The following is a 24,544-nucleotide window of genomic DNA, read 5'->3' as shown; positions in this document are numbered from 1 at the left end:
AGCGTATCGATCAACCAAACCCAGTCAAGTTTACAGACACACACCTATCGACAAGCGTATCGATCAACCAAAGGCAACGTTTCATTAACGTAACCAGTTCCCGTCAACAATAAATAAAAGTCCCAAGTGATTTTCTTACCTAATTTTCAAAGTAATGGCTGGCATTCATCCATTAGTCTTAATGCTTCTATAAATCAATGATCCAGCGACTGACTGACTGCACCACTTGCCTTATCAGCCCTGATGCACTGTCTGTTGACTCATAGAACATAACACAGGGATGTATAAAGACAGGGCCACTTAGCTGTTTCACAGAGACACGGGCTGCGTCTCATTCCAGGAAACTATGTGTCCTCCACTCCTGCATACTCCCCATCACAGATCTGAGAAACATGGTTGGTGTAAGTCAACAGTGCCACTTTCAGTTTCCACCATATTGCTTTCACCCATAAAATCCTATATGGTTTAGCAAGGTCAAAGAGGGGAGGGGAAACAACTTTGTGGAAGGAAATGCAGCCATAGATCATCAGTGAATAGGATCACTCTCCCTCTCTCCACCAGACAGTTGGGACTAAACTAACAGTGTAGGTGTAAGCCATGCCAGTTCAGAGTGTTCTTATCCATTAGCCCTCCTGGTGTTGACATCATCTGATCTCATATCCGGATGGGACAGACTAATGACTATGCCACCATATGCTGCCTGGGGCCAACCCTGACAGGGAACACTATGGTGCTGGGGCCAACCCTGACAGGGAACACTATGGTGCTGGGGCCAACCCTGACAGGGAACACTATGGTGCTGGGGCCAACCCTGACAGGGAACACTATGGTGCTGGGGCCAACCCTGACAGGGAACACTATGGTGCTGGGGACAACCCTAACAGGGAACACTATGGTGCTGGGGCCAACCCTGACAGGGAACACTATGGTGCTGGGGCCAACCCTGACAGGGAACACTATGGTGCTGGGGCCAACCCTGACAGGGAACACTATGGTGCTGGGGGCAGACCAACCCTAACAGGGAACACTATGGTGCTGGGGATAGACCAACCCTAACAGGGAACACTATGGTGCTGGGTGCAGACCAACCCTGACAGAGAACACTATGGTGTTGGGGCCAGGCCAACCCTGACAGGGAGCACTATGGTGCTGGCCACAAAGTGTCCACTTCACTTTACCATAGTGTTGCCATGGATACCTGGACAGGTAAATAAACGAATGGGCAGTCAGGTGCAGTTTTGAGAATGAGATGAAAGTTGTTGCCATCCCAACAGAACAAGTTCATGGGTTTTTACAATTGTGTGTTTGTTCAATGAGCGGACAGTCATTGATGGCAGACACCATATTACTAAATGTTCATACAACAGCTCAATAACAGTCAAAATAGTCAAGCAAAGGCCAGCAATCAAAATGGAAATACTTTATTTCATTTTTTTTCAAATGATAAATAGCTAGATCATTTTAAATATCCATTCTGTTTCAGATATCACCGGTTCCTCCCAGTCTTTAGCCTCATTTCTTTCTCCTCTGCCTATAGCCACTTTTCATGTCTTCCTCATCTTCGTCTTCCTCTTCATCGTCATCATCACTGTCAGCTCCCATGTCCCTCTCCTGCTCCTCATCCTCCTCCTGCCATTCTCTCGCCATCAGCTTCTGAAACACCTTAAACTCCTCCCGTGTTGCCATGGCGATGTCAGCGAGGTAAGTTTCCTCGGCGACGGCTAGGATGTCTTTGAGTTTGGGGTTGACTATGAGAGTCTGGCCCTTCTTGTCTGGGGTCTGGTACAGCCCCCTGCGCTCCAGGAAGCTGTGTCTGCAGCGTACTTCCTCCAGGGTGACACGGAACAGCTTGGACTTCACCATCTCCGCCTGCTTGACCCCCATGCGGAAGTAAGTGTACTGCCGAGAGGGATGGGGGGAGGGGGGGAGGTGTAAGAACACAAGGAAAACTAGTGTGAAATATTTGACATAAAAGACCAACATACTTAAAAACATATGCTTAATGATCAGCATAAGGCTTTTGAAGTTCTCTTGTAGCTGGAGCTTTCATTTCTTTACTGAACCAATAGGGAATTTTGCATTGAGAATCATATTTTACCATGGCAAAAAATGCAGTGGTGTAAAAAGTACCCAATTGTCATACTTGAGTAAAAGTAAAGATACCTTAATAGAAAATGACTCAAAAGTGAAAGACACCCAGTGAAATACTACTTGAGTAAAAGTCAATATAATCGCTAAAATATACTTCAGTATCAAAAGTAAAAGTATAAATAATTGTACATTTCTTACAGCGTCGTTATCTTGTTTTTTACATTTTATTTATGGATAGCGAGGGGCACGCTCCAACACTAAGATATAGTTTACAAACAAAGCATGTGCTTAGTGAGACCGCCAAATCAGAGGCAGTAGGGATGACCAGGGATTTTCTGTTGATAAGTGTGTGAATTAGGCCATTTTCCTGTCCTGGTGGTGTTCAAAATGTAAAAGTACTTTTGGGTGTCAGGAAAAATGTATGGAGTAAAAAGTATATAATTTTATTTAGGAAGGTAGTGAAGTAAAAGTTGTCAAAAAAATAAATAGAGTAAAGTACAGATACCCCCAAAAACTACTTAAGCTGTACCTTAAAATAATTTTATTTCAGTACTTAACACCACTGCAGAATTGAAGACATGAAGCCAAACTCTAAAAACCTGCTGTCACGACATTCCCCAGAGATGAAGGGGGGGGGTTGGGCTGGTTGTAATCTTTCTCTCTCTGGCCCTTTGCAGTTTGGAGAATGGAATGTCTGGGTGTTACAACAGAGAGACCTTGCAATACTTTAACATCAAAATGTTGGAAACGATATTTCTAACGTAAATAATGTGGGAAATGGTTGGTGGGGCTCCAAACAACAATCATGTCAAATTAGTTGTTGTTTTGTGATATCATTAAGGACGGTATAACTAAATAACAATAACTGTACAAATGTATACGAACCCAGTTATCAGATTTACATCTAAATGTTTTGGAACTTATATGATTAAATATGAAACTATTTGTGAGAAGATGAAATATGATTTAAGCCTTCTAAAAGAGATAATTGTTTTTCCTAAGAAACTTTTGCCAAGTCATAACCAAGCACCCACGTGAGCACAAACATTGTGGCAACATGATGGAACCGCCCTCCAAGGCAAGTGCATAAAAAGACTCCTAATGAAATTTACATTACACCAGTACATTGCCAGGTTGCTACTGGTGTGTAAATTGGTTTAAAACTGCTAGACCAGTATACGTGCAGAGCGAGCTGAATACGTGACAAATGGTCTAAAACTACAAGACCCCTCTGTAACTCGACAAGTAAAGAAGACTAGACTAAGACACGCACCGCCTGCAGCTCTGCATGTAAAGTAGTCTGGAACTTTGACCAAAGACACCAGGAAGATCTTATCAAACGACCATTGGAACGTCTGATGTATTCATTCTAACAAACACTTCCAGAATAAAGAAAGCCTACAACTACAACTGAGGACACTGTGACATCTGGTGGACAACCAGAGACTTACACAACCAGAGAATTTGTCGAACTATTCGTCACGGACGGATCAAGTGGATTCAGAGACGACAGACAGGAATCTTGGCGTAAATAAATACATTGCAATTCTTTTCGAATGAGCGGTCGTTCATGTTCAAACTATTCACATTCCCATGAGCATATTATTCAACTGTATGTACGATAGTTGAATTCCTTGGTCTCTCCTCCCGCCTTTTCTTTCCCCATCCCTTTCATTGTGTAACAAGCCCTCATATCGGGTTATTCCGCTAGGGACTTTTCATTGTGTAACAAGCCGTCATATCGGGTTAGTCCACCAGGGACTTTTCATTGTAACAAGCCCTCATATCGGGTTATTCCGCTAGGGACTTTTCATTGCATTATGTTTGTAATCAACATATCATCTATCTATTATTATCTGTTTATGTAATTCTGTGTCATTATTTTGTAAATAAATAATGAAGCCAATTTGTGTATCGCTGATTTATCATTTAGACTAGGGTTCGTGCAAATTTGAAGTCAACAACGTTCAGAATGAGACTGATATGAGGTAATAATATTTAATGGATGACTAATATAATGATATGTTAGCATTTATTCTTGAGTTAATTTGGGAAACGGTAACTCATTAAAAAAATTTTCAAGATTGCTAATGAGTTACATGAGCCATTTAATCACATAATAATTCAACAGTTAATTGATTTCATAAAATAACCGTCCATTAACGATAGCCACGTCACGACACTGCTGTATGTAAAATATTGTGTGCTGAAGCCTGGAAAATAAATGTGACTCTGGATGACAACATAATGTTTGTTTTCAATATCAGGGCTGTTTTCCTAAAGCAGTTAAATGTGCTTTGTGCTTTGTTTCTTTGCCCCGATACTAACGAGTATTGCGAAAATGGTATTGCCCCGGCCCAATATTTTGGTATCAACCACATCCATTGGATGAGTGAGTCCCTCCGCTCTGACCTCATCCAAAGGGTTTTGAGAATGGGGCGAGAGGAACGCAGTTCATCAAGGATATTAGATTGAGAATCTCCATATAACTCTCATTGAGTGTGAGCTCTGACCTGGAACTTGTACTCCAGCTGTCCCAGGTCATCCTGCAACACGGCTGGAGAGTCTCTGATGATGTCAGTGGCCTGCTGGACGGTGAAGGCACACTTCTCCCTGAGGAACCTGGCCACTGTGTTCACCCTCCTCAAAGGCAGGGTCAGGATCTGGGGGTAGTGGCTCACCACCCGCTGCAGACTTCCTGTAAAGAGACAAACAGGGGTTACAGAGCATCCATGGCAAATGGGTGGAAGATGTTATGCACATACACATCCAATGCAGTGGAGGCTGCTGAGGGGAGGTAGACTCATAATAATGGCTGGAATGGAGTCCAAAACATTGGTTTGATACCATTCCAGCTATTGTTATGAGCCGTCCTCCCCTCAGCAACTTCCACTAATACAATACCTTTGTGAATATTGTAGATATTCCAAAAAAACACACATACATATATATTTAATAACAATCACTTACGTCAGTTATGCAAAGTGTAATTCACTGGCTCTGACCATCAAATGATAAATTACACTGTACAACCTATGAGAATAGAGTGCCAACACAGGTTGATCCTCTCACCTTCAAGCAGCCCTAGTCTCCTCAGGTTGTCCATACGTTGCTGCAGCTGAGTGCCATTGACGTAAAACAACTCTGGACACTTCTCCAGGACTTTCAGCACACTAGATGGGTTGAGGCCCAGGACGAACAGAGCCATGAGTGTGGAAGAGGCATGTTCACTCTGCCCCCCTCGACCCTTGTTTGCTGCCTCGAAGAGTTGATCTGCCTGCGTGTCTGTGAAGCCCATGTCAAGTAGAGCCCGTATGGATAGCTCCCTGCCCGGCTGCAGTTGGATCTGTGACAGGTCCGTATGTTGATGCAGGGTGCTAGTCTGGTTGTGGGTGGAACAGAGGAGTCTGCATGTCATGAAACCTCGTTGTCGTACATTGTCACTCCCAAGGATGGTTCTTAGGTTCAGGACTGGGCAGGTTGCATTTCTCAGGGTCCATTGTAGAACCTGCAGAAAATAACAAGTAGCAGATGTGTAGCTGGAAATGAAAAGAATGGTCGCTCGGTGGTTCACTTTGTAACATACTGTTCGGACAAGGACTATCCGGTCAGGCATTCAAACCTGTGGTGTCCACTGGATGTCAGAAGGTGAATTCACCAATTTGTAAGTCGCTCTGGATAAGAGCGTCTGCTAAATGACTTAAATGTAAAATACATTACTTGACCTAGCCAACTATCAAGCATGCTAGCTCTCAAGCTAACTTAGCTAGTTATGTAGTATAGCTGCTTAAACCCGTTATCAAACTGTGAGTGTTACTATGGTTAAAAATATAGACTTCCATTAATTCATCAGAATTAAGATTTACATTATATCAGCACAAAATTCTTAGAAATAGTAAAAAGTAGATGCCAGCTTACCAGACGTCTGGTTGCTTGAACGCTCATGGTTGTCCGTCTGCAAAATATCTCCCCCTAGACTTGTGCACTAGCATAAGAGACTGTTCCGTCCACAAAAATCAACATTGGTTCTGCCTCGTCTTTAAGTTTCACAGTATAGTGCATTTATACTTGATATTATGAAAAGTAGTGAAAGCTAGAATCCTTAACCACGCTCAAATTCAGAGCTATAGATGCTACCCAGCCATGTCAGAAGTATAGTTTTAACCATGTTGAGGCTAAACATTGACATTCACATGGTTTACACAAATTGGAGTTAAACAAGCTTATAAATTTCGTGTTCTGGTGGGGTATGACAGTTGAACAAAGCTCAATATATAACTTTATTGAACAATTTGTATGTATACACTCCCCTAAGCATTTATATGGACAGTGAAGCTAAAGCGTTTAATTCTACTCTATACTCAACCATTTTGGATTTGAGATCAAATGTTTGTGACAGTACAGAATGTCATGAGGGTATTTTCATACATGTTTTACTGTTTAGGAATGAAAGCATTTATGCATCTAGTCGTCGTCCCCATTTGAAGGTAACAAGTATTTGGACAAAGTCACTTCGTGTATTACATTTAGTTTTTGGTCCCAGATTCCCAACACAAAAATACATCAAGGTTCAGTTTCAGATTGTGTTGCACCCAATAGTAATGAATTGTAAGTAATGTAGTCATTGGAGTCACTTATTTTAAAGAGTTTCTGAATACAGTTACATTAAATGTGGATGCTACCATGACTCCAGAAAATCCTGAACAAGTGAGAAAGTTAGACAAATATCATACCCCCAAAAAGGATAACCTCCCCTGTAATGGTGAGAAGTTAGCATGTTTCGGGGGCATGCTCTTCAGGCATCGAACGTCTTCACAATTCATTCATGTTCATCCGAGTCGACATTAAATGAACAAGTGTTCAGAAACACTTATTCACAATAAAACTGACAATATATTTACCATTCATCTCTAATGGGCACAACATAATCCAAAACAAACTATAAAAGCATCCACCAAGTCGAGTCACAAGCATGATGTAGTCATTGAGTGCTAGGAATACAGGACCAAATAATACCATTTTAACAAAATACTAAGTGAATTTGTCCAAATACTTGTCACCTTCAAAATGGAGGGATTCATACATGAAGTACAAGACCCCCCCCCCAAAAGGCATTCTTCACCGTTACCTCAACAGTCATATCAAAAATGCTGCAATAGAGACATTAGCTTCACGGTCCAAATAAATAGGGGCGGTGTATGAGGAACCCCCCTCCCCCAAAAAAAGTATTTTAGCAAAAGAGGATTCTAGCTTAAATATTTGTATATTTTATTTGCAATGTTGAAACGGGAAACAGTCAAACTGATAAAAGCATGCGAATTAAATATTGAAATACTGTGAAAGACTTACAATTTTGCACTAAAGACAAACAAATAAGCAGTTAACACCACTTCTTTAACATAATTGTTTAATATAAATCAGACAACAGATAAAAGCAAAGCGAATCATCTGGCTCGTTGGCGAGTAGTGGCACCTGAATCAGTCAACCCTCTGCTCGAGGCATCAGTGCATTTTAGATTTTGAAGTGACACTGGTCTTCAGTTTGACCCATTATAAGGCTTTGGCAGCTACGCTACATTCATTACCCAATATACCACAGTTCTTCTAATAAATACATTACAGCAAATAAAGGCACCCCATAGGTGCTGTATGTTCAGCTCATTATTTTGCTGTACCTCTTTGGTTGTATTCATATACATAACTTTAAGGATACATCTCCCCCCAATCCACATTCTAAAAACTGTATTTATTTATTCTGGTAGTAAAAGCACACTTGCTATTTAGTCTCTTCAGTCAGTCCAGGTCCTGATATACGACGGGGACCTGGGGTGCATCTCAAGTCTAAAATGGTTCTCCCACCCCTTGTCTCCTTCCCATAGGATAGAGAACATGGACAGGTTTACAGATCAGTGCAGTGTATATGAAGGGAAGGAGATCCAGGAGAGTGAGGAAGTCAGAAGATTAAAATGCACCACTGAAGTTAACTCATTCATCAGAGAGGTACTTCATGAGCTCAGTTGTCATGGCGGCCATGGACCTCTCATCGTCATCATCAGAAGGAAGTGAAGAATCATCTCTAGTGTCCGGGTACAAGCCCTGGCCAAGAAAGTCTCCAGGAACAGACTCGTGGTACTGTGGGGGAGCTGTGAAGACAAGAGGAAAGTGACTATTGGTGAAAATCAGATGTCCTAATATGGACACTGTACCCTACAGACTAAAGTGGCTGTCGTTTGCTTAGCTATTGGGTGATAAGAATGTGGAGAAGAGGGACTCGTCGCCTCCACTGACCATGGCTCTTGCCGTAAGGGAACACTTCCTCCCAACTGTAGTCAGCCAGGCTGATGGGCTGGTGAATCCAGGGCTGCAGCAGGAGCTGCTCCAGGGTCATTCTCTGTTGGGGGTCAGGCTGCAGCATTCCGGACAGCATAGCATGCAGGTCTGGGGGAGCACAGGAAGAGGTCAGACACCAGTCACAGCACGGTTGTGGAGAAGAAAAAAAATATATGCTGTTGGTCAATTTTACTAATAATTAAAATAAAAAAAACTCCTGGGTAACCTGGTATTTCCCACCAAAACCAGCATATACATGTCTGGATTTGAGTGGCATGAAAAAAACTGGATGCTACCTGAGCCATACATTAAATTGTATGAGACCAAGTTTGTGCTGTTATCCAACACAGAAAAATATATATAAGTCGAGAGATGTATGCTCTTCGGTAAATAAACGAAACAAGCTCCAGTAATCTTGTGTGGACTATATTATTTGACTGGAATTACACACCTCGTTCAACCCATGAAGTTGAAAACAAATGATGCTGGTGAAGGACATGTGGCCTACAAAGTTAATACATTTTGCTAGGCTATAAATTGTAGACTGACAACTTACCTTTAAATTTTGCGCAATTTGCATATTACTTCATTCCTTCCCCAGTTAAATGAAAGTTTAGTTGTCCTCATTCTAATGACATACTTGAATTATTTGCTTACCATTGAATGGTCATGTTTTTGACCATCACGCTTCAAAATGAGTTTTTTTTGTTGCTGCATTTAACATTCAGAATCCCTCAGCTCAAGAAAAGCTAAAAACAAAAGAAAATAAAACCTCCCAATTAAGCTATTGTAGTAGCTTTACCTGGGACTCCACAAGAGCTATATAAAGAGGCCAGAGCAGAGTGTAAGACCGTGACAAACGTATATTTAACTAATGAATGACCGTTTAGTATACATGGCTGTTCCGAGAAAAAAAAAAACCCCCGAATACAACAGGTGTAGCCCTTACTGCGAAATGCTTACAATCCCTTAATGCCGTTCAAGAAATTTAGTTAAATATTTAAATGAACAACAAGTAACAAGGCTATATACAGGGGTATCAAGTCAATGTGAGGGGGTACAGGTTAGTTGAGGTAATTTGTTCACGTAGGTAGGGGTAAAGTGACTACGCATAGATGACTATTTACGTTGACTCGCTGGTTCAGGTGGCTATTTGATAAATTTTTCAGCAGTCTTATGGCTTGGGGGTAGAAGCTGTTAAGGAGCCTTTGTCCTAGACTTGGCGTTCCAGTATCGCTTGTCATGCATTAGCAGAGAGAACAGTGTGACTGAGGTGACTGGATTCTGATTTTTTGGGGGCCTTCCTCTGAAGTGTAGAGGTCCTGGATGGCAGGAAGTTTGGCCCCATTGATGTACTGGGCCGTACGCACTACCCTCTAGTGCCTTACGGTCAGACGCTGAGCATTTGCCATACCAGGCGGTGACGCAACCGGTCAGGATGCTGTTGACGGTGTAGCCAAAGAACTGACGATCTGAGGACCCATGCCAAATCTTCAGTCTCGAGAGAAGGAAAATGTGTTGTGACCTCTTCACGACTGTCTTTGGACCATGATAGTTTGTTGGTGACGTGGACACTCCACTACAGCCCTGTCGATGTGAATGGGGGCGTGTTCGGCCTGCATCTCTCATCCATGACTAGCTCCTTTGTCTTGTACACGTTGGGGCCCGTGGAATGTTTTCCCACTCCTCAATGGCTGTAGCAGTCACTGGAACATGCTGTCGTACAGGCGATCCAGAGCATCCTAAACATGCTCAATGGTTGACATGTCTGGTGAGTATGCAGGCCATGGAAGAACCGAGACATTTTCAGCTTCCAGGAATTGTGCAGATCCTTGCGTCATAGCATAAAACACACGGTGATGGTAGCGGTTAAATTGCACAAGGATGGGCCTCAGGATCTTGTCACTAAAATTTGCAATCGATAAAATTGTGTTCGTTGTCCGTAACCTATGACTGCCAATTTTTGTGAATATGGACTGTTTCTGGGATATTTCATCTCAAGAAACAAACACTTTACATGTTCCATTTATATATTTTGTTGAGTATAATTTAACAGTTCCATTACATGGCATGCTGTTCATAGAAACAAGTTAGGTTTCTAGCAGTTATTTATCCCAGGAAACAAGAGTTGGCGTGAAATCTAAATCTTGGTAACCCGGTACCCACTATTACACCGGTTTCTAACTGGATGTCCTACCTGGAGAGACAGGGAAGGGGGGCTTGAGTTTGGACTGCAGGGTCTCCTCCATGTCACAGAAAGGGTTCTCACCAAACAGCAATGTGTAGAGCAGCACCCCCAGAGACCACAGCTCCAGCTCTGGACCGCCGTAGCTACGCAACACAGGGGAGGAACCCACAGTAAACAAACCCACAGGACCACCATGTACAGGATTGCTCTCATTTGGCATTTCCTAGTTTTATCATGTTGCAAAAACTATTTTGTCCTAACAGTTGTGTATGCTAACCCCTCAGCCCATGTTGGACTTATGACAAGTCTGCAATTTTTTTTTTTTTTTTTTTTTTTGGGGGGGAAATGTAAAAACACCTTGTATAAAATTTAAATGATTAAAACAAGATAACACATGTAGGAAAAATATAATCTTGGAAAAATAAGTCAGCAAAAGAAATGCTTATCAGCCAAGAATTGACATTTCCCAAAACAATGAATTTAGCCATATTGATTGTGTTACGTTTAAGCAAAACACAGCATTAGCCATGGCAAAATGCATAGAAAATTAGCTTTAAAACATCAAAATGTCAGCACCATGGCATAATGCTGCTTTTGCAACAGCAATCCTAATACAATTCCAAAATAGTGTATAATTGCAGGAAATTGGCTTAAATTCAGACATTCCTACACCACCAAGATGGGGGGGGGGCCCTAAAAAGCTTATTTAAATTCAGCCGCGCACCAATGCCACGACTCCCGTCATGCCCCTGCGACGCCATCACCTAAGCCCCTTCTTGATCCAGAAACTAACCCTGTGTACTTACGGGTTGCCCTTCAGCACCTCTGGGGAGCAGTACTCCAGCGTGCCACAGAAGGTATAGAAAAGCTTCCCTGGAGCCAGCGGGACAGCAGAGCCAAAGTCTATGAGTCTGATGTGGAACTCTGTGTTAATGATGATGTTCTCATCCTTGATGTCCCGATGGAGGATGTCTTTGTTCCTCAGATACACCACTGCTGCCACCAACTGAAGAGGGTGGAAAGGAGATGGTGAGACAGGAAATGGTGACATTTCACACAATACCCATTACATTTTTCTGCCCATAGTTTCCTTTCTACACACAGGTGCAAAGAGCCCATTCTTCCTCTGTCTTCCTGTCCCGTACCTGTCTGAAGATGTAGCTGGCCAGAGGCTCGTCCAGCTGGGGCTGTTTGTCTATGAACTCAAACAGGTCCAGGCCATCCCCATGCTTTTCCATCACCATCTGGAAGTAACCCTCGTTCTCAAACACCTCCAGGACCTGCGACACAGATGAAAGAGAGAATAAACAGATAAATGTTAGGAAAAGAGCCTCTAAACTGTTTAGTGTGGAAGGTTTGTTATTCTGTATGGAGGAGATGTGGGTTACCACATTAAAAACATGGCACAAACAAACTAAAAGAAAAAGTTGTTGCCTTGACGATGTTGTGGTGTGTCAGGCGGGTGAGTATGGCGACCTCCTGGCTGACGCGGCCCAGCACGGGGTCATCCACCCAGCATTCACTGACTATCCTTCCTTTCCTGATAAACTTCACCACCACCTACAAACATAGGAGGGACAATCACACTATTTGAATACAGAAATCCATGAGTCATCTTTCCCGAAAACTGAATTTGGATGCAGTGAAACCTTGTGAGCATGAAGATACCACATTGAGGTCATACAATTACCTGGAATTCAAAAGCTATTTTGAGTCACATTGTGTGTGTGTGTATATATATATATTTTTAAATACACTTTATGGTACTCATAAGGTGTGCGAGCGGTTGTTCTTCACCTTTACTAGTAAAAATGTAACAAGTCCCCAGTCAGTCTCACCTTCTCTCCGTCAGAGCGCCTGCAAGCCTGCCACACGAAGCCGAAGGCCCCTTTCCCCACGGCGTGGAGCGGCTGGTACAGCTCTGAGAACTGCCCATCGCACGCACGGGAATGGTCCAGGTCCAAAGTGGAGAGCAGCGCCTCACCAGCACCGCCACGGCTGGCCTCCAAGATCGCCTGAGTCAAAACATACAAATAAAGTGCCTTCAGAAAGTAAACATAGCCCTTGACTTTCATTATTTTGTCGTGTTACAGCCCAAATTTAAAACATGTAGGCCAGTGACAAAGTGGAAGTCTAAATGTTTACAAAAAATAAAATAAATGTAGCCGAAATGTCAATAAGTATTCAACCCCTTTGTTATGGCAAAATAAGTTCAGGAGAAAACATTTCCTGAACAAATCACAAGTTGCATGGACTCACTGTGTGCAATAGTGTTAATGATAATTGACTGACTATGACCTGGGTCAAAATAAATTGAAAACAGACATTGAATATCCCTTTGAGCATGGTGAAGTTATAAGTTACAATTCACCCAGTCACTACAAAGACACAGGTGTCCCGCCTAACTCCGTTGCCAGAGAGGAAGGAACCGCTTAAGGATGTCACCATGGTGACTAAAACAGTTTAATGACAGTGGAACATTGTAGTTACTCCACAATGCTAACCTAATTGACTGAGTGAAGAGGAAGGCTGTACAGGAAGAAAACAAAATAATATTCAAAAACATGCATCTTGTTTTAGCACATTGATGCATGTTGTTTGCACTTAACTAAAGTTAAAATCTGGATTATCATCATGTACTAAAAAGTGGTATGTTTGGGGAAAATTCAACAGCCGAGTACCACTCCATATTTTCAAGCATGGTGGTGGCTGCATCATGTTATAGTATGCTTGTCACTGGCAAGGACTAGGGAATTTAAGATAACAGGAAAACCTGGTTGTCTGCTTTCCAACAAACATTCCTTTCAGCAGGACAAAAAAAATAAAAAAAGCCAAATACAGTGGAGTTTACCAAGACCACATTACATGTTCCTGGGTGGCCTAGTTAACTTAAATCAGATTCAACATCTATAGGAAGACTTGAAAATGGCTGTCTAGCAATGATCAACAACTTGACTGAGGTTGAAGAATTTAAAAGACCGTGCAAATATTGTACAATCCAGGTGTGGGACTGACCCAGAAAGAGTGTAAACACTGTCAAAGGAGAGTAACTTGGTATTCAATGCCCTGAGTCAAAACTATCTAGTCAAGATGGCGTTTTATTTCACAAATATGATTTCTCATCCAGCTTGACGAGAGTATTGTGTAGATAATAGAATATTCTATCCATTTTAAGCTGACTTTGTTACAAAATGTGGAAGTAAAGCAGTGTGAAAACATCAATGTTGGCAGCAGAATATTCCTCTTTACCAGACCGGGTGAAAGCAAAAATCTCCCAACCTGTCAAAATCAACCAAATAATTAAATAAAAAGGTGATTTTTCCAGATTAAGCAGGAGTTTACAGACTGAATACTGACCTCTCCCAGACTGAGTGAGGATGAGTTTTGTAGTGAAGCTCTGTTGCTGTAGACGCCACTATGATGCAACATTGACTCCTGCTGTCCAGGCCTGCTCAGCCACACACAGAACACACACCTAGCCCCGTGTAGCTCAGCCCTACGGATCTCACACTGCACCTCTGGAGGAAAGAGAGGGAGATGCTATAATTCATCCTCGTAGTTCTAAAAACAACTTTGTAATCGAGTACCACAGAGCTGATTACACACACCATCTTTAGGAGATGTTCTAGACCTGGAAGCTCAGCTCTTCTCAAAGATAAAAGCTAAGTGAGAGCTTGTGAAGAGGTACCAACCGATTCTTGTTCCATCCCTGTGGTAAACACTTCCATCATAGCTCCCCTCTGTGATGTGTTTTGGGGTCATGGAGCACTCATTCTCCTGCTGCTTCTTAGGGGTAGAGGTGTTGGGAGGGGCATCCGAGATCAACTGCATCTCTCCATTCATCTGTCTAGAGTCCTGGCTTTGGACGTTGTGGAGAACAGAGAACACAGCCCACTGGTCACGTTCGTCCTCCCCCGCCAGTCCTTTCAATTGACTGTTCCGGACCTCCACACATCCGGGTCCCTCTTCCTGGTCAGACTCCACCACGTACGGCGAAGGGGTACGCAGGAGCTCGGCGGTATCAACCGAGGTATGGGAGAAGTCATCATCACCGCCAACACTAAGCAACTCTAGAACGCCACTCAGGTTCAGGTCGGCCATGGCCCGGGTCACCATCTCCCCATTGGTGTCCAGGTCCAGGTAGCAGCTGGCCGAGTCCACAACCTGGGCTGTCCGGGAGGTGGCCGCCGTCGGGCTGGACCCCCCATGACACCCAGCCCACTTCTCACAGAACCCTGAGGAGGAGCGGCTGCCCAGGGAGATCACCTCGAAGCTGGAGTCCTGCATGGCTGACAGGTCACACAGCTGCTGGGGGCCTTTGGCATGGTATGGGGTAGGGCGGCAGGGCCGTGCTTGGCTGCACTCATCCATGGTTGGAGTGCCTTAAGTTATACAAATAACACATTTCTACATTAAAGTCCATTCGCAGAGGAAAATTAGAAGTGAATTTGGACATCAAACTGTTTAATTTTTATTTTATAAAAATAAAATAAAAATCACAATTTGTTAGCTAATTCACACCTGGTCCCACTCCACTGAGGGGCTGCCCTCCTGGGCTACAGGTTGGAGGGTGAGTGAGTGACAGGCAGAGTACCTCGCCTCTCTCCACCAGGGCAAAGGACTGTAGCAGGTCATGGGTGTCGTCACCACGGTCACACTGGCTGGGACACGGGGCCACCTGTGCAGCTTCTTTCATCAGTTCTGCAGTGTCATCAACCCTGTGGAGAGAAACCTAGTTAGGCACCTAGAGCCTCTACAGAAACACTGACAGTGGTTGATATGGGACGGGGCCGAACTATCATTAAACACTTCTTATACATCCACAACAGTTTTATTAGGTTAGCAACTGGCCAACCTCAGGGCCTCATCTGCTGACTTTGATCATTGTCTTTAAGTTTGTGTCTGATTCATTCAAGTGGGAAGTCAGGTGTCAGAAGTAAAGGTGGAATTTCAAACCAATATGAAAACCAAAGGGTATAGGACACCCTCTCATTACATGTTTATTTCAGGACTGAACTTGTCCATAGGTGACTTACCTGATCATGGGTGTGGAGGTAACCTCCGGAGGGTCTAGGGTGGAGGGAGTGCTGCCCTGTTGCTCCAGTCTGATACTGGAACCAGTGAAGATCCTGCCCTTCCCAGTGGAGAAGTTTCTCCCCTGTTCTGCCTTTTGCGCCACGGCCATGTCATCAGCCAGAGAGCTGGGGTCTAGACAGCCAGAAAATATTTTTTTTTCTCCCACCAAATCTAATTACTCGGGATTGTTATTCCCTTTTGACTGCATTACTTGGATTCTAGAAAACAAACTAAGATTTGAGATGACAAACCCAGTGAATATGAAGAATAAACAAAGCAATGAAAACCAGGAAGATCACATTTAAATGCTTGGAGGCAGAACACACTGACAATGTAGAAAGGAAATGGATTTCATGAGTAACACGAGCACTAGTAACACTTCAGAAATGCACGTCAGTGATGAGTGAGAGCCAACCTTTACCCTGTTGAAGTTGGCCTCCCATTGGGAATGTGGGAATGGGATGGGTGACTGTGCTAGCAGCAGGGACAGGATGACCAGAGTATACACCTGGGTCTGGAAGGGGAACAGAGTTAAATGCTTCGTTTACCGGAGATGAAGGAAAAACAAGGAATCTGACAAACACCCATAGCCGGCTGTCATCCAATAGAGTCGTTTCATGGAGTGGAACGCACCAGTTGGATTAGAGGATTTTTCCTGCCCTGGTGCTAAACCAATAGAGCAGCGCTTTTCAACTCTTCCCCAGCAACAGCGGTTCCCAAACGTTATAGTCCCATACCCTTTCAAACATTAAACCTCCAGCTGCATACCCCCTCCAGCACCAGTGCTGTCAAATGTTGTTTTTGCCATCATTGTAAGCCTGCCACACAGTATATTATACATTCATTAAACCTAAGAATGAGTGCGACTCGGTCACAACCCAGCTCGTGGGAAGTGACAGATCTCTTAAAGGACTAGGGCACTAATAAATAATTTTGCCATCTTAAATAACACTTTAATTGTTGAAATTTGTGAATAACTCACAGGTTAATTAGCACCATGTTTGAAATGATGCACACAACTCTGCAGTGTCGGGTTGTTTTGGAGAGTCTCTTAAAATCATTTTCCACAGTCTGTGCCAGTATTTAGTTTTCATGCTAGTGAGGGCTGAGAATCCACTCACAGATACCTGGTAGCAAAGGGCATCAGTGTCTTAACAGCGTGATTTGCCAAGGCAGGAAACTGAGCGCAATCCAATCCAGACATCTGGTAGTGGCTGCTGATTAAATTCACAGAACCGCTTTTTGCAATTTTGATGAGGCTCTTGTTCAGATATCGGTAAGTGGACTGAGGCAGGGCATGAAAACAGATAACGAATCCAGTTGTTTGTGTCATCCATTTTGGGAAAGTACCTGTGTAATTGCACACCCAACTCACTCAAGTGCTTTGCTATATGACAATGTCCGTAATGCGTTAATTTGCACACAATTTTTTAAAATCATAAATGGAAAGACCTGTGTGCTGTCCTTGTTAACTTCTTAATCATAGCCTCAATTTAATCCCACAAATTGAATATAGTTGCAGAGTCCCTGTAATTCTAGATCCAGATCATTCAGGCGAGAAAAAACATCACCCAGATAGGCCAGTCGTGTGACAAAATCATCATGCAAGCAGTCAGACAAGTGAAAATTATGGTCAGTAAAGAAAACTTTAAGCATGTCTCAATTTAAAAAAAACGTGTCTACTTTGCCCCTTGATAACCAGCGCACTTGTATGTTGTAAAAGCGTTACATGGTAGCTGCCCATATCATTGTATAGTGCAGAAAATACACGAGTTCAGGGGCCTTGCTTTATCAAAGTTAACCATTTCACTGTAGTGTCCAAAACGTCTTTCAAGCTGTCAGGCAAGAGCCTCTTGGTGGATGCTGCAGCCCCATAAACCTTACCCAAGTCTGTTGACTCATCCAGCTGTAACACATATACCAGGAGCTGTGCCAGCAACTGCTTGCACACGCTGTTGACTCATCTCCACTGTGTCTCCCGGTCACAACTTTTGCGTCATCAGTACAGACACCAATACATCTTGACCACCAAAGTCCATTTGACGTCAAAGCTGTCCAGTACTTAAATACCCTCTCTCCTGTTGTCCTGGTTTCCAGAAGGGGATGTCTTCCTGAACGGATGCCCCATAAACCTGACAGACATACCAGGAGCTGTGCCAAGCCCGCCACGTCTGTTGACTCATCCAGCTGTAACACATATACCAGGAGCTGTGCCAAGCCCGCCACGTCTGTTGACTCATCCAGCTGTAACAGGAGCTGTGCCAAGCCCGCCACGTCTGTTGATCATCCAGGAACACATATACCGTGTGCCAAGCCCGCCACGTCTGTTGACTCATCCAGCTGTAACACATACCAGGAGCTGTGCCAAGCCCGCCACGTCTGTTGACTCATCCAGCTGTAACACATATGCCACTCATCCAGCTGTAACACATATACCAGGAGCTGTGCCAAGCCCGCCACGTCTGTTGACTCATCCAGCTGTAACACATATACCAGGAGCTGTGCCAAGCCCGCCACGTCTGTTGACTCATCCAGCTCTGTTGACTCATCCAGCTGTAACACATTAATCTCTCATCCAGCTGTAACACATACCAGGAGCTGTGCCAAGCCCGCCACGTCTGTTGACTCATCCAGCTGTAACACATAATTCACTGGCTTGTATGCAAAGCAGTAATTGTTTCAAGACATCTCCTGCCATGTCATGGATGTGTCGTGAACCAGTTTGATGAAGGCATTGTCAGAATAGTTTTCAGCCTTTCCCTTTCTTAAATGGTATCTGTGGCTTTTATACATGTCTTAGTCAAGTTGTCTTAATTCTCACAAAAAAAAAAGGCTTATTTTTCAAATTGCCATATTTTGTTTCTAAATCTATGCGCAAGAGTGATGGTTTCAGCGAGTTGTGAGATTGTGTTTATGTGCAGAGGTACAAAAGTACTCTGGCTGAGGAAAGGCACTAGTCCCAATATAAGTGAATGCCAAGTCAATGTAGTTATCATTATATTTGCTCCTCGTCGATGGTCCAACGTCCCTTTCTGTTGTTCGGTGCTTTGCCGGGTAAGGGGCCAGTAGCTCTTCAGCTGCATCAGATTCACAACTGTCAGCGTCCATGCTACCTGGGCTATTAACAAATGTAGAATTACTGATGCTAACATTGGATGTGCTCGTGGAAACAGAGCAACTTGTCATCAACAGGTACTACCAGTAGAGCTGGTAGGTGTCTATAGACCTGTCCTTACTTTAAACATCTATTTGAGCAAACAGAATGAGCAGCAGCAACTGTCGCCGACATAAGGACCGTTAGTAGAATTCTCTCGAGAAGGTAACAGTTAATGTGATTGGATGTTAATTACTTGGCTAGGCTAGCTGTATTTGACATTGTTAATATTTTGCTGAATAGATGGTTAATGTTATTTTTGGCAGTAAGTGAGGCTACTCAGGTGAGAACCTCACCCAAATATATAGCCCCATTGGAAACTATAAAATGGACCGTTTCAAAATGTGATATCATTGTTAAATGTGAGTCACATTTTTATTGGGCGTACCCCCGACAGCATTGTGCTAACCACAGTTTGGGAATACCTGGTCTACAAGGACCAGAGCCTGCTGGCTTTCTGTTCTACCTGGTAACTGGACACACCTGGTGTCCCAGGTCTAAAATCAGTCCGATTAGGCAGTGAAAATGTTGGAATTGGCTTTGAGGTCCAGAGGCCTCATGTCCACGTCACTACAGTGTTCAGCTCGACAACAGGGAGTGTTCCTCACACCTGGTTCTGGGGACATTTGTGCTAGACCAGCACTTATACTATCCTAATTTGAGCACTATAACTGCACAGCAGGAAATTCAAATAGTTTGAATGTTTAAAAAGCTTCTAAAGTAAAAAAAAATCCACTTAATTGTCAGACTTAATGTATCAACTATAAATATATCATTCCCTACAAAAGTGTACATTAATTATAAGTGGATATAATTCACATTTCCTGTTGCTGCAGGATCATTTTACTGTGAGAAACTGGTCAAATTAAGATATCCCAATTTTGCACAGATGTGCTAATCAAAGTCTTTGATTAATAGTTGACTTGCTGAATCAGTTGTCAGTGCTAGGATGAACAAAAGCCTGCATACACTACAACAGCCATCAAGAACCGGTGGAGAAGAACACTGCCCTACGATGGAGAGAAACTGAACTACAGATGAGTCACCTGTGTTGGAGGGGTGTGATGAGTCCGTGGGTAGAAGCCCACCCTCTGGTTGTTGGGGTGGGGTAATGGCACCGTTCTCCAAGCCACAGAACCAATCATAGAAAGCAGGAATCAGGAACGTGACATCCTGTAGGACACATGACAAAGACGGTTACAATTCACATCAATGAGGAAAACCTGGAATTGGAACGTGGTTTACTTTCTGAATTGACCCCCCAACCCTGTTGTAGAAACTAGAGCTACATTACAGAACCCGCTACAGCTGGTTGAATCTAGGACCATAAAATGAGTCTAGTTTGCATCAGCCAATAACAATGAAGGCCACAGAGCTCATAATTATGACACTGATGAATATTGGGTATATTAGAAAAGCATTGGCTAAAAGCCAATGGTATATCAAACTGTGTACCACAGGTTTGGCAAAGTATTTTTACTGTTTCAATTACATTTGTAACCAATTTATAATAGCAATAAGGCACCTCTGAGGTTGCGTTATTCATAAGAACAACCCTTGGCCATGGTATATTCACAGCCCCTCAGTACTTACTTCTTAAGGGGGGGTAGGAGGGGTTTCTGTATAGCACTGACATTTTGCTGATGTAGAAAAAAAAAGGCTTTCTAAATACATTGCATTAAACCAGTGTATGAGAAGAGTTAGTTTAATACCTTCCCCTGTAGCTCCGCATTCCCAAAGCCCAGCAGACTGAGGGACAGGTGGTTGTGGATGCTGTTGATAGAGCCATCAGGGTGGAGGGTGAGGAGACCGCTGAGAGGGGCAAACACCCACACCGTCCCAGAATAGACCAGCCCCGAACCAGGGGAGAGGAGGCTGCTGTTCTCTTTAACCCCTGACAGATGGCAAGGCGTACAGAAAAGATCTTTAGCTATCAAATACTGATGTTTTGTGTGCAAGAACTTATATACAAACAATTCTATAGTAACATTTCTCAGAGAATCAGGAATGAGAAGAGCACTGTTCTACCAGAGGACAGTTCCTTTCCATTTTCACAATGTTCTGGCTGTGGTGCTCTGCAGACTGGGGAGGAGACGGGGGAACCCTGCTGGTCCTCAGGTCCACCAGGGGTGTTTTGGGGTTCTGGGCAGCCCAACCCATCCTTCAGCTGCTGGGGTTTACCACACACCACTGCCCCCTGGAGTTTAATACAGAGGAGGAGGGAGGTGCCCCCCCTGCATCGACTGGACACCCTCTGGACCCTCAGCATCTGAGGGAAGGGAGATGTTACCTCAGGCTTAAACCAGTGCTCTCTATGGGGCAGGTGTGTGTACTGACCTTGGGCAGAGCGCGGCTGTGGAGGGGGATCTGTAGAGAGGGGATCATCTCTCTGATAGGCATCCCTGTCAGCTCCTCAGTCTGCCTGTAACCATGCAGATGGGCAAAGACCAGGTCACAGCTCAGGATGCTCCCCTGGAAGAAAACACATCGCTCATCGAGTCAGGCTACAGAGGCCTTGTGGTTGTATTTATAGGCACCATACTGAACCACAGACAGGTACTACCTGGACATTTATGTTGCAGAACATGTGCTGCGTGCCCTTAAAGAATATGACCGAGAAATGACTTGAGTTTCGCAGGATGTCAGCCGCCACTCTGAACCACATCCTGGAATCTGTGTAACTTACGTCTTGAGAGAAGGAGACATGGGCTGAGATTCTCTCCACACGCTCCATCATGACCAGGCAATGCTGTCCTTCCTGTGACTGTCTCTGGGTCCATACAGACACCGGGACCTCAGTACCACACTGGCTCACTGCATCCAACTTTACAGAGAAGAAAACAGGAGTCATCTCAATGCCGTGTGATCTAAGGCTGTGAGATTGTCTGTACTCAAGCAAGACAGAATAATAATTTGACAAGCAACAGAGGGCTGTGCAGAAGGAAAACAATTGAGCCTTTATTTTCAGAATCATTCTTACCACTTTCCCAGACACCACTGCAACATTTCCATCTGTCTGAAGACACCCCTCACTTAAAGCTTCTTCCAGGACTTGATTGGTCTTCTTCAGGAAGCAGGACAGCTTTTGTCCAATCAGATCATTGCTGGTGCACTCAAACAGTGCACATGCCTTCACATTTGCAGCCAATATCTATAACACAAAAATAATTGTCTCGTGTGCAAATGATATCTCTTTAGCCATAAAAGACTCCTACATAACTAGTAAAAAAAGAATTAAAAAAAAGAAGCTTCTTGGCAAAGAGAAATTTCTCAAGCAAGGCTAGGACAGTCAGAGTGGTCTGAGTGGGGAGGGGAAAACTGAAGACTGACTGATTGGCAGAGGGGTTTCGAGCACTTGTTTGAACTAAATTTACCACCTGGTGATGTCACCAGGAAGGCCAAAACACCATCCCACCAAAACCAGCTGAAATTTCAGGCAGTCTATTCAAACAGTTCTTACACTACAACGGCATTATCATTTTCACAGTATGAAAATGTATATACAATACAGGAACACATTTGACTGCCCTAAGCCTTTAAGTTTCAAGTTCATATACCTTTAACCTGATTTCAAAGCCATTTGCATTGTGAGAGCATTTAATATATATATAGCCCAATTGCAGTCATATCGCGACCCTACCTTTGTGCTGTTGCAGTCTACAGTGAGGACTGCCTTGTTGGGGTTGTGGACCGCTGGAGGTCCTGAGAGCGCAAAGCCTCCTGCACAGGTCAGCAGGCTGAGCAGGGTTCTGTCTGACTCAGACGCAGTGGACAGCGAGTCTGACTGGCTGTGTGATCCTGAGCCATGCCGGCTGGGGATCTGAATGTCTCTCATAGCCACAGAGCTACAGGAGTTCTGACCTAGAGAAATTAAAGGGTTACGATGTACAGTACAGGGTCTAGTGATGACAAGCAAAAACAAACAGGTTGACATGAACTAGTAATGATAGTGTATAAGCCTGTTCACACTGCGTTGTGATGCCACAGCCTCTCAATTGTGTTCTGGCTAGAGACTACCATCTCAGCTGTAAGTAAACCTAAGCACTGCCAGACACATCACAGCCATTGTGTTTGACAGTCCCATGTTAACTCCTATTCCACAAGTACGAGCTAGAGGAAAACACCTGAGGGTGTATTCATTAGACAGATTCCGTTGCAAAAAGTTCTACAAACAGAAAACGTTTAGCAATGAAATCAAGCTTATTTGGCAAAATCAGGTAGGTCCTTCCCAGTTTAGTTCCTAGAGTAAACGGTTTTCAGACCAACGGAATCTGACTAATGAATACACCCATGTAGAGGAGTAAGTTGCAGGAAGCATCCATACACACACCTGCTATGGATCCAGGAAACCGCCAGCGTTCTAGAGCCTGGCTCTTGTACAGTGGCCTCCCGACACATGGATAGGACTTGTTTAGGACAAATGAGTCATCCTCCAGGAGGTCAGAGGAGTCATCCTTGACAACATAGACGGTGTCCCCTTTAGCACGAGGGTTGCCTTGATTCTCTGTCCAACGGGACTCAGTCCACAGCGACATTGTGGGCTTTGGTCTATGGAAAGGATGTACGTTATTCAGCTGTAACAGATGACGTTTCTGGTACAGTAAACCTTTGTTGTCCCCACCCTAGCTCTGGTCCAGGGCGTCGTACGCTCTCACTACTTCGCTGTTCTAGTGACTGGCTTCACTCGCTCTGATTTATTCATTTTTAACCAGGCAAGTCATAAGAACACATTCTTATTTACAATGACGGCCTACCGGGGAACAGTGTTTTAACTTTGTGTGTGTTTTTACCTTGTCAGCTCGGGGATTCAATCTCGCAATCTTTCGGTTACTGACCCAACACTAACCACCAGGCTACCTTAACATGTATCGCGTAGTGAACATTTCGTATTACTTGATTTCGTTTTTTGGAGGAACGTCGAATGACACACGGCGCATTCTGAGAAATGTCGTTCAGCACTCGAGCAACAACTTTATTCTGGTAAGTACCCAAAGTATAGTGACAGCAGTCACGCCCTGGACCGGAGGTCGCTATTCCAATTCTACAGCAAGCTAACTGATGGCTAACGTTAACTACTACCACCTAGTTAGGGTAGCTAGCGGATTTTTACCAGTTCACCTTTATTTAACCAGGTAGGCCAGTTGAGAAAGAGTTCTCATTTACAACTGCGACCTGGCCAAGATAAAGCAAAGCAGTGCGACAGAAACAACAGAGTTACACATGGAGTAAACAAACGTACAGTCAAACACAATAGAAAAGTCTATATACAGCGTGTGCAAATTAGGTAATATAAAGGGAGGCAAGGCAATATAGGCGAAATAATTACATTTTAGAAATTAATGATAATGTGTTGCAAGCGTGTGAATTAGCTTCATACCAAATTAGACAATTCACTTTTACCTGGCCAAAACTCACCTTTGTCTCTGTAAACCTGAAATGGGCGTATTAGCAAACTAGCTCGCTAACAGCTGTGTTGCCTTTTCCTTGCTGTATTGAAGTTGGTTGCTAAGGAAGAGTTGAAACAAAAACCCGCCGACTCCTAAAGTTTCACGCAATGCACTCGCCACTGTATCGAGTTTAGTGACGACTTCGTGAGTAGTTGAATGCTAAATATTATCTTGGAAAGACACTCAATTTCGTGTTGTTATTTTTTTAGATAGTCTAGAAAAGTTCGTAAAGCGCGGGTTTTCAATCACTCGAGGTAT

At 43.6% G+C, this 24,544-nt stretch overlaps 2 protein-coding genes across 2 annotated transcripts; both read right to left on the bottom strand.

Annotated features, from left to right (window-relative positions):
- Positions 1–1,405: 1,405 nt before the first annotated feature.
- mterf4 (mitochondrial transcription termination factor 4) lies at positions 1,406–6,099 on the bottom strand. The gene is made up of 4 exons (XM_064930828.1): positions 6,010–6,099; positions 5,164–5,599; positions 4,605–4,789; positions 1,406–1,899 (listed from the first exon to the last, which is right to left on the bottom strand). The coding sequence occupies exons 1-4, from the start codon at positions 6,034–6,036 to the stop codon at positions 1,513–1,515; spliced, it is 1,035 nt and encodes a 344-aa protein (XP_064786900.1). The 5' UTR covers positions 6,037–6,099; the 3' UTR covers positions 1,406–1,512.
- Positions 6,100–7,342: 1,243 nt separating this feature from the next.
- On the bottom strand, positions 7,343–24,516 carry pask (PAS domain containing serine/threonine kinase). The gene is made up of 21 exons (XM_064930823.1): positions 24,255–24,516; positions 23,170–23,387; positions 22,480–22,700; positions 21,820–21,990; positions 21,526–21,663; positions 21,177–21,311; positions 20,868–21,108; positions 20,552–20,733; positions 19,886–20,012; positions 16,107–16,199; positions 15,646–15,817; positions 15,131–15,327; positions 14,302–14,991; positions 13,967–14,127; positions 12,448–12,624; positions 12,044–12,169; positions 11,755–11,889; positions 11,416–11,615; positions 10,619–10,752; positions 8,380–8,529; positions 7,343–8,234 (listed from the first exon to the last, which is right to left on the bottom strand). Exons 2-21 carry the CDS (start codon positions 23,372–23,374, stop codon positions 8,077–8,079), a joined length of 3,813 nt encoding a protein of 1,270 aa, XP_064786895.1. The 5' UTR covers positions 23,375–23,387; positions 24,255–24,516; the 3' UTR covers positions 7,343–8,076.
- Positions 24,517–24,544: the final 28 nt, after the last annotated feature.

Source organism: Oncorhynchus masou, chromosome 3, assembly GCF_036934945.1.
Source record: "Oncorhynchus masou masou isolate Uvic2021 chromosome 3, UVic_Omas_1.1, whole genome shotgun sequence".
In the NCBI taxonomy this organism is placed as follows: domain Eukaryota; kingdom Metazoa; phylum Chordata; class Actinopteri; order Salmoniformes; family Salmonidae; genus Oncorhynchus; species Oncorhynchus masou.
The sequence above is the reverse complement of the archived record's forward strand: the minus strand, read 5'-3'. Positions and strand labels throughout refer to the sequence as shown.

Excerpts from the sequence above, each read along its gene's own strand:
- mterf4 (XM_064930828.1), bottom strand. The coding sequence starts at position 6,036 with ATGAGCGTTCAAGCAACCAGACGTCTG. Across the intron at positions 5,600-6,009 it reads TTCAAGCAACCAGACGTCTG|GTTCTACAATGGACCCTGAG; the intron begins GTAAGCTGGCAT and ends TATTTTCTGCAG. Across the intron at positions 4,790-5,163 it reads GAGACTAGGGCTGCTTGAAG|GAAGTCTGCAGCGGGTGGTG; the intron begins GTGAGAGGATCA and ends GTCTCTTTACAG.
- pask (XM_064930823.1), bottom strand. The coding sequence starts at position 23,374 with ATGTCGCTGTGGACTGAGTCCCGTTGGACAGAGAATCAAGGCAACCCT. Across the intron at positions 21,312-21,525 it reads ATGTCTCCTTCTCTCAAGAC|GGGAGCATCCTGAGCTGTGA; the intron begins GTAAGTTACACA and ends GTTTTCTTCCAG. Across the intron at positions 21,109-21,176 it reads ACAGCCGCGCTCTGCCCAAG|ATGCTGAGGGTCCAGAGGGT; the intron begins GTCAGTACACAC and ends CCCTTCCCTCAG.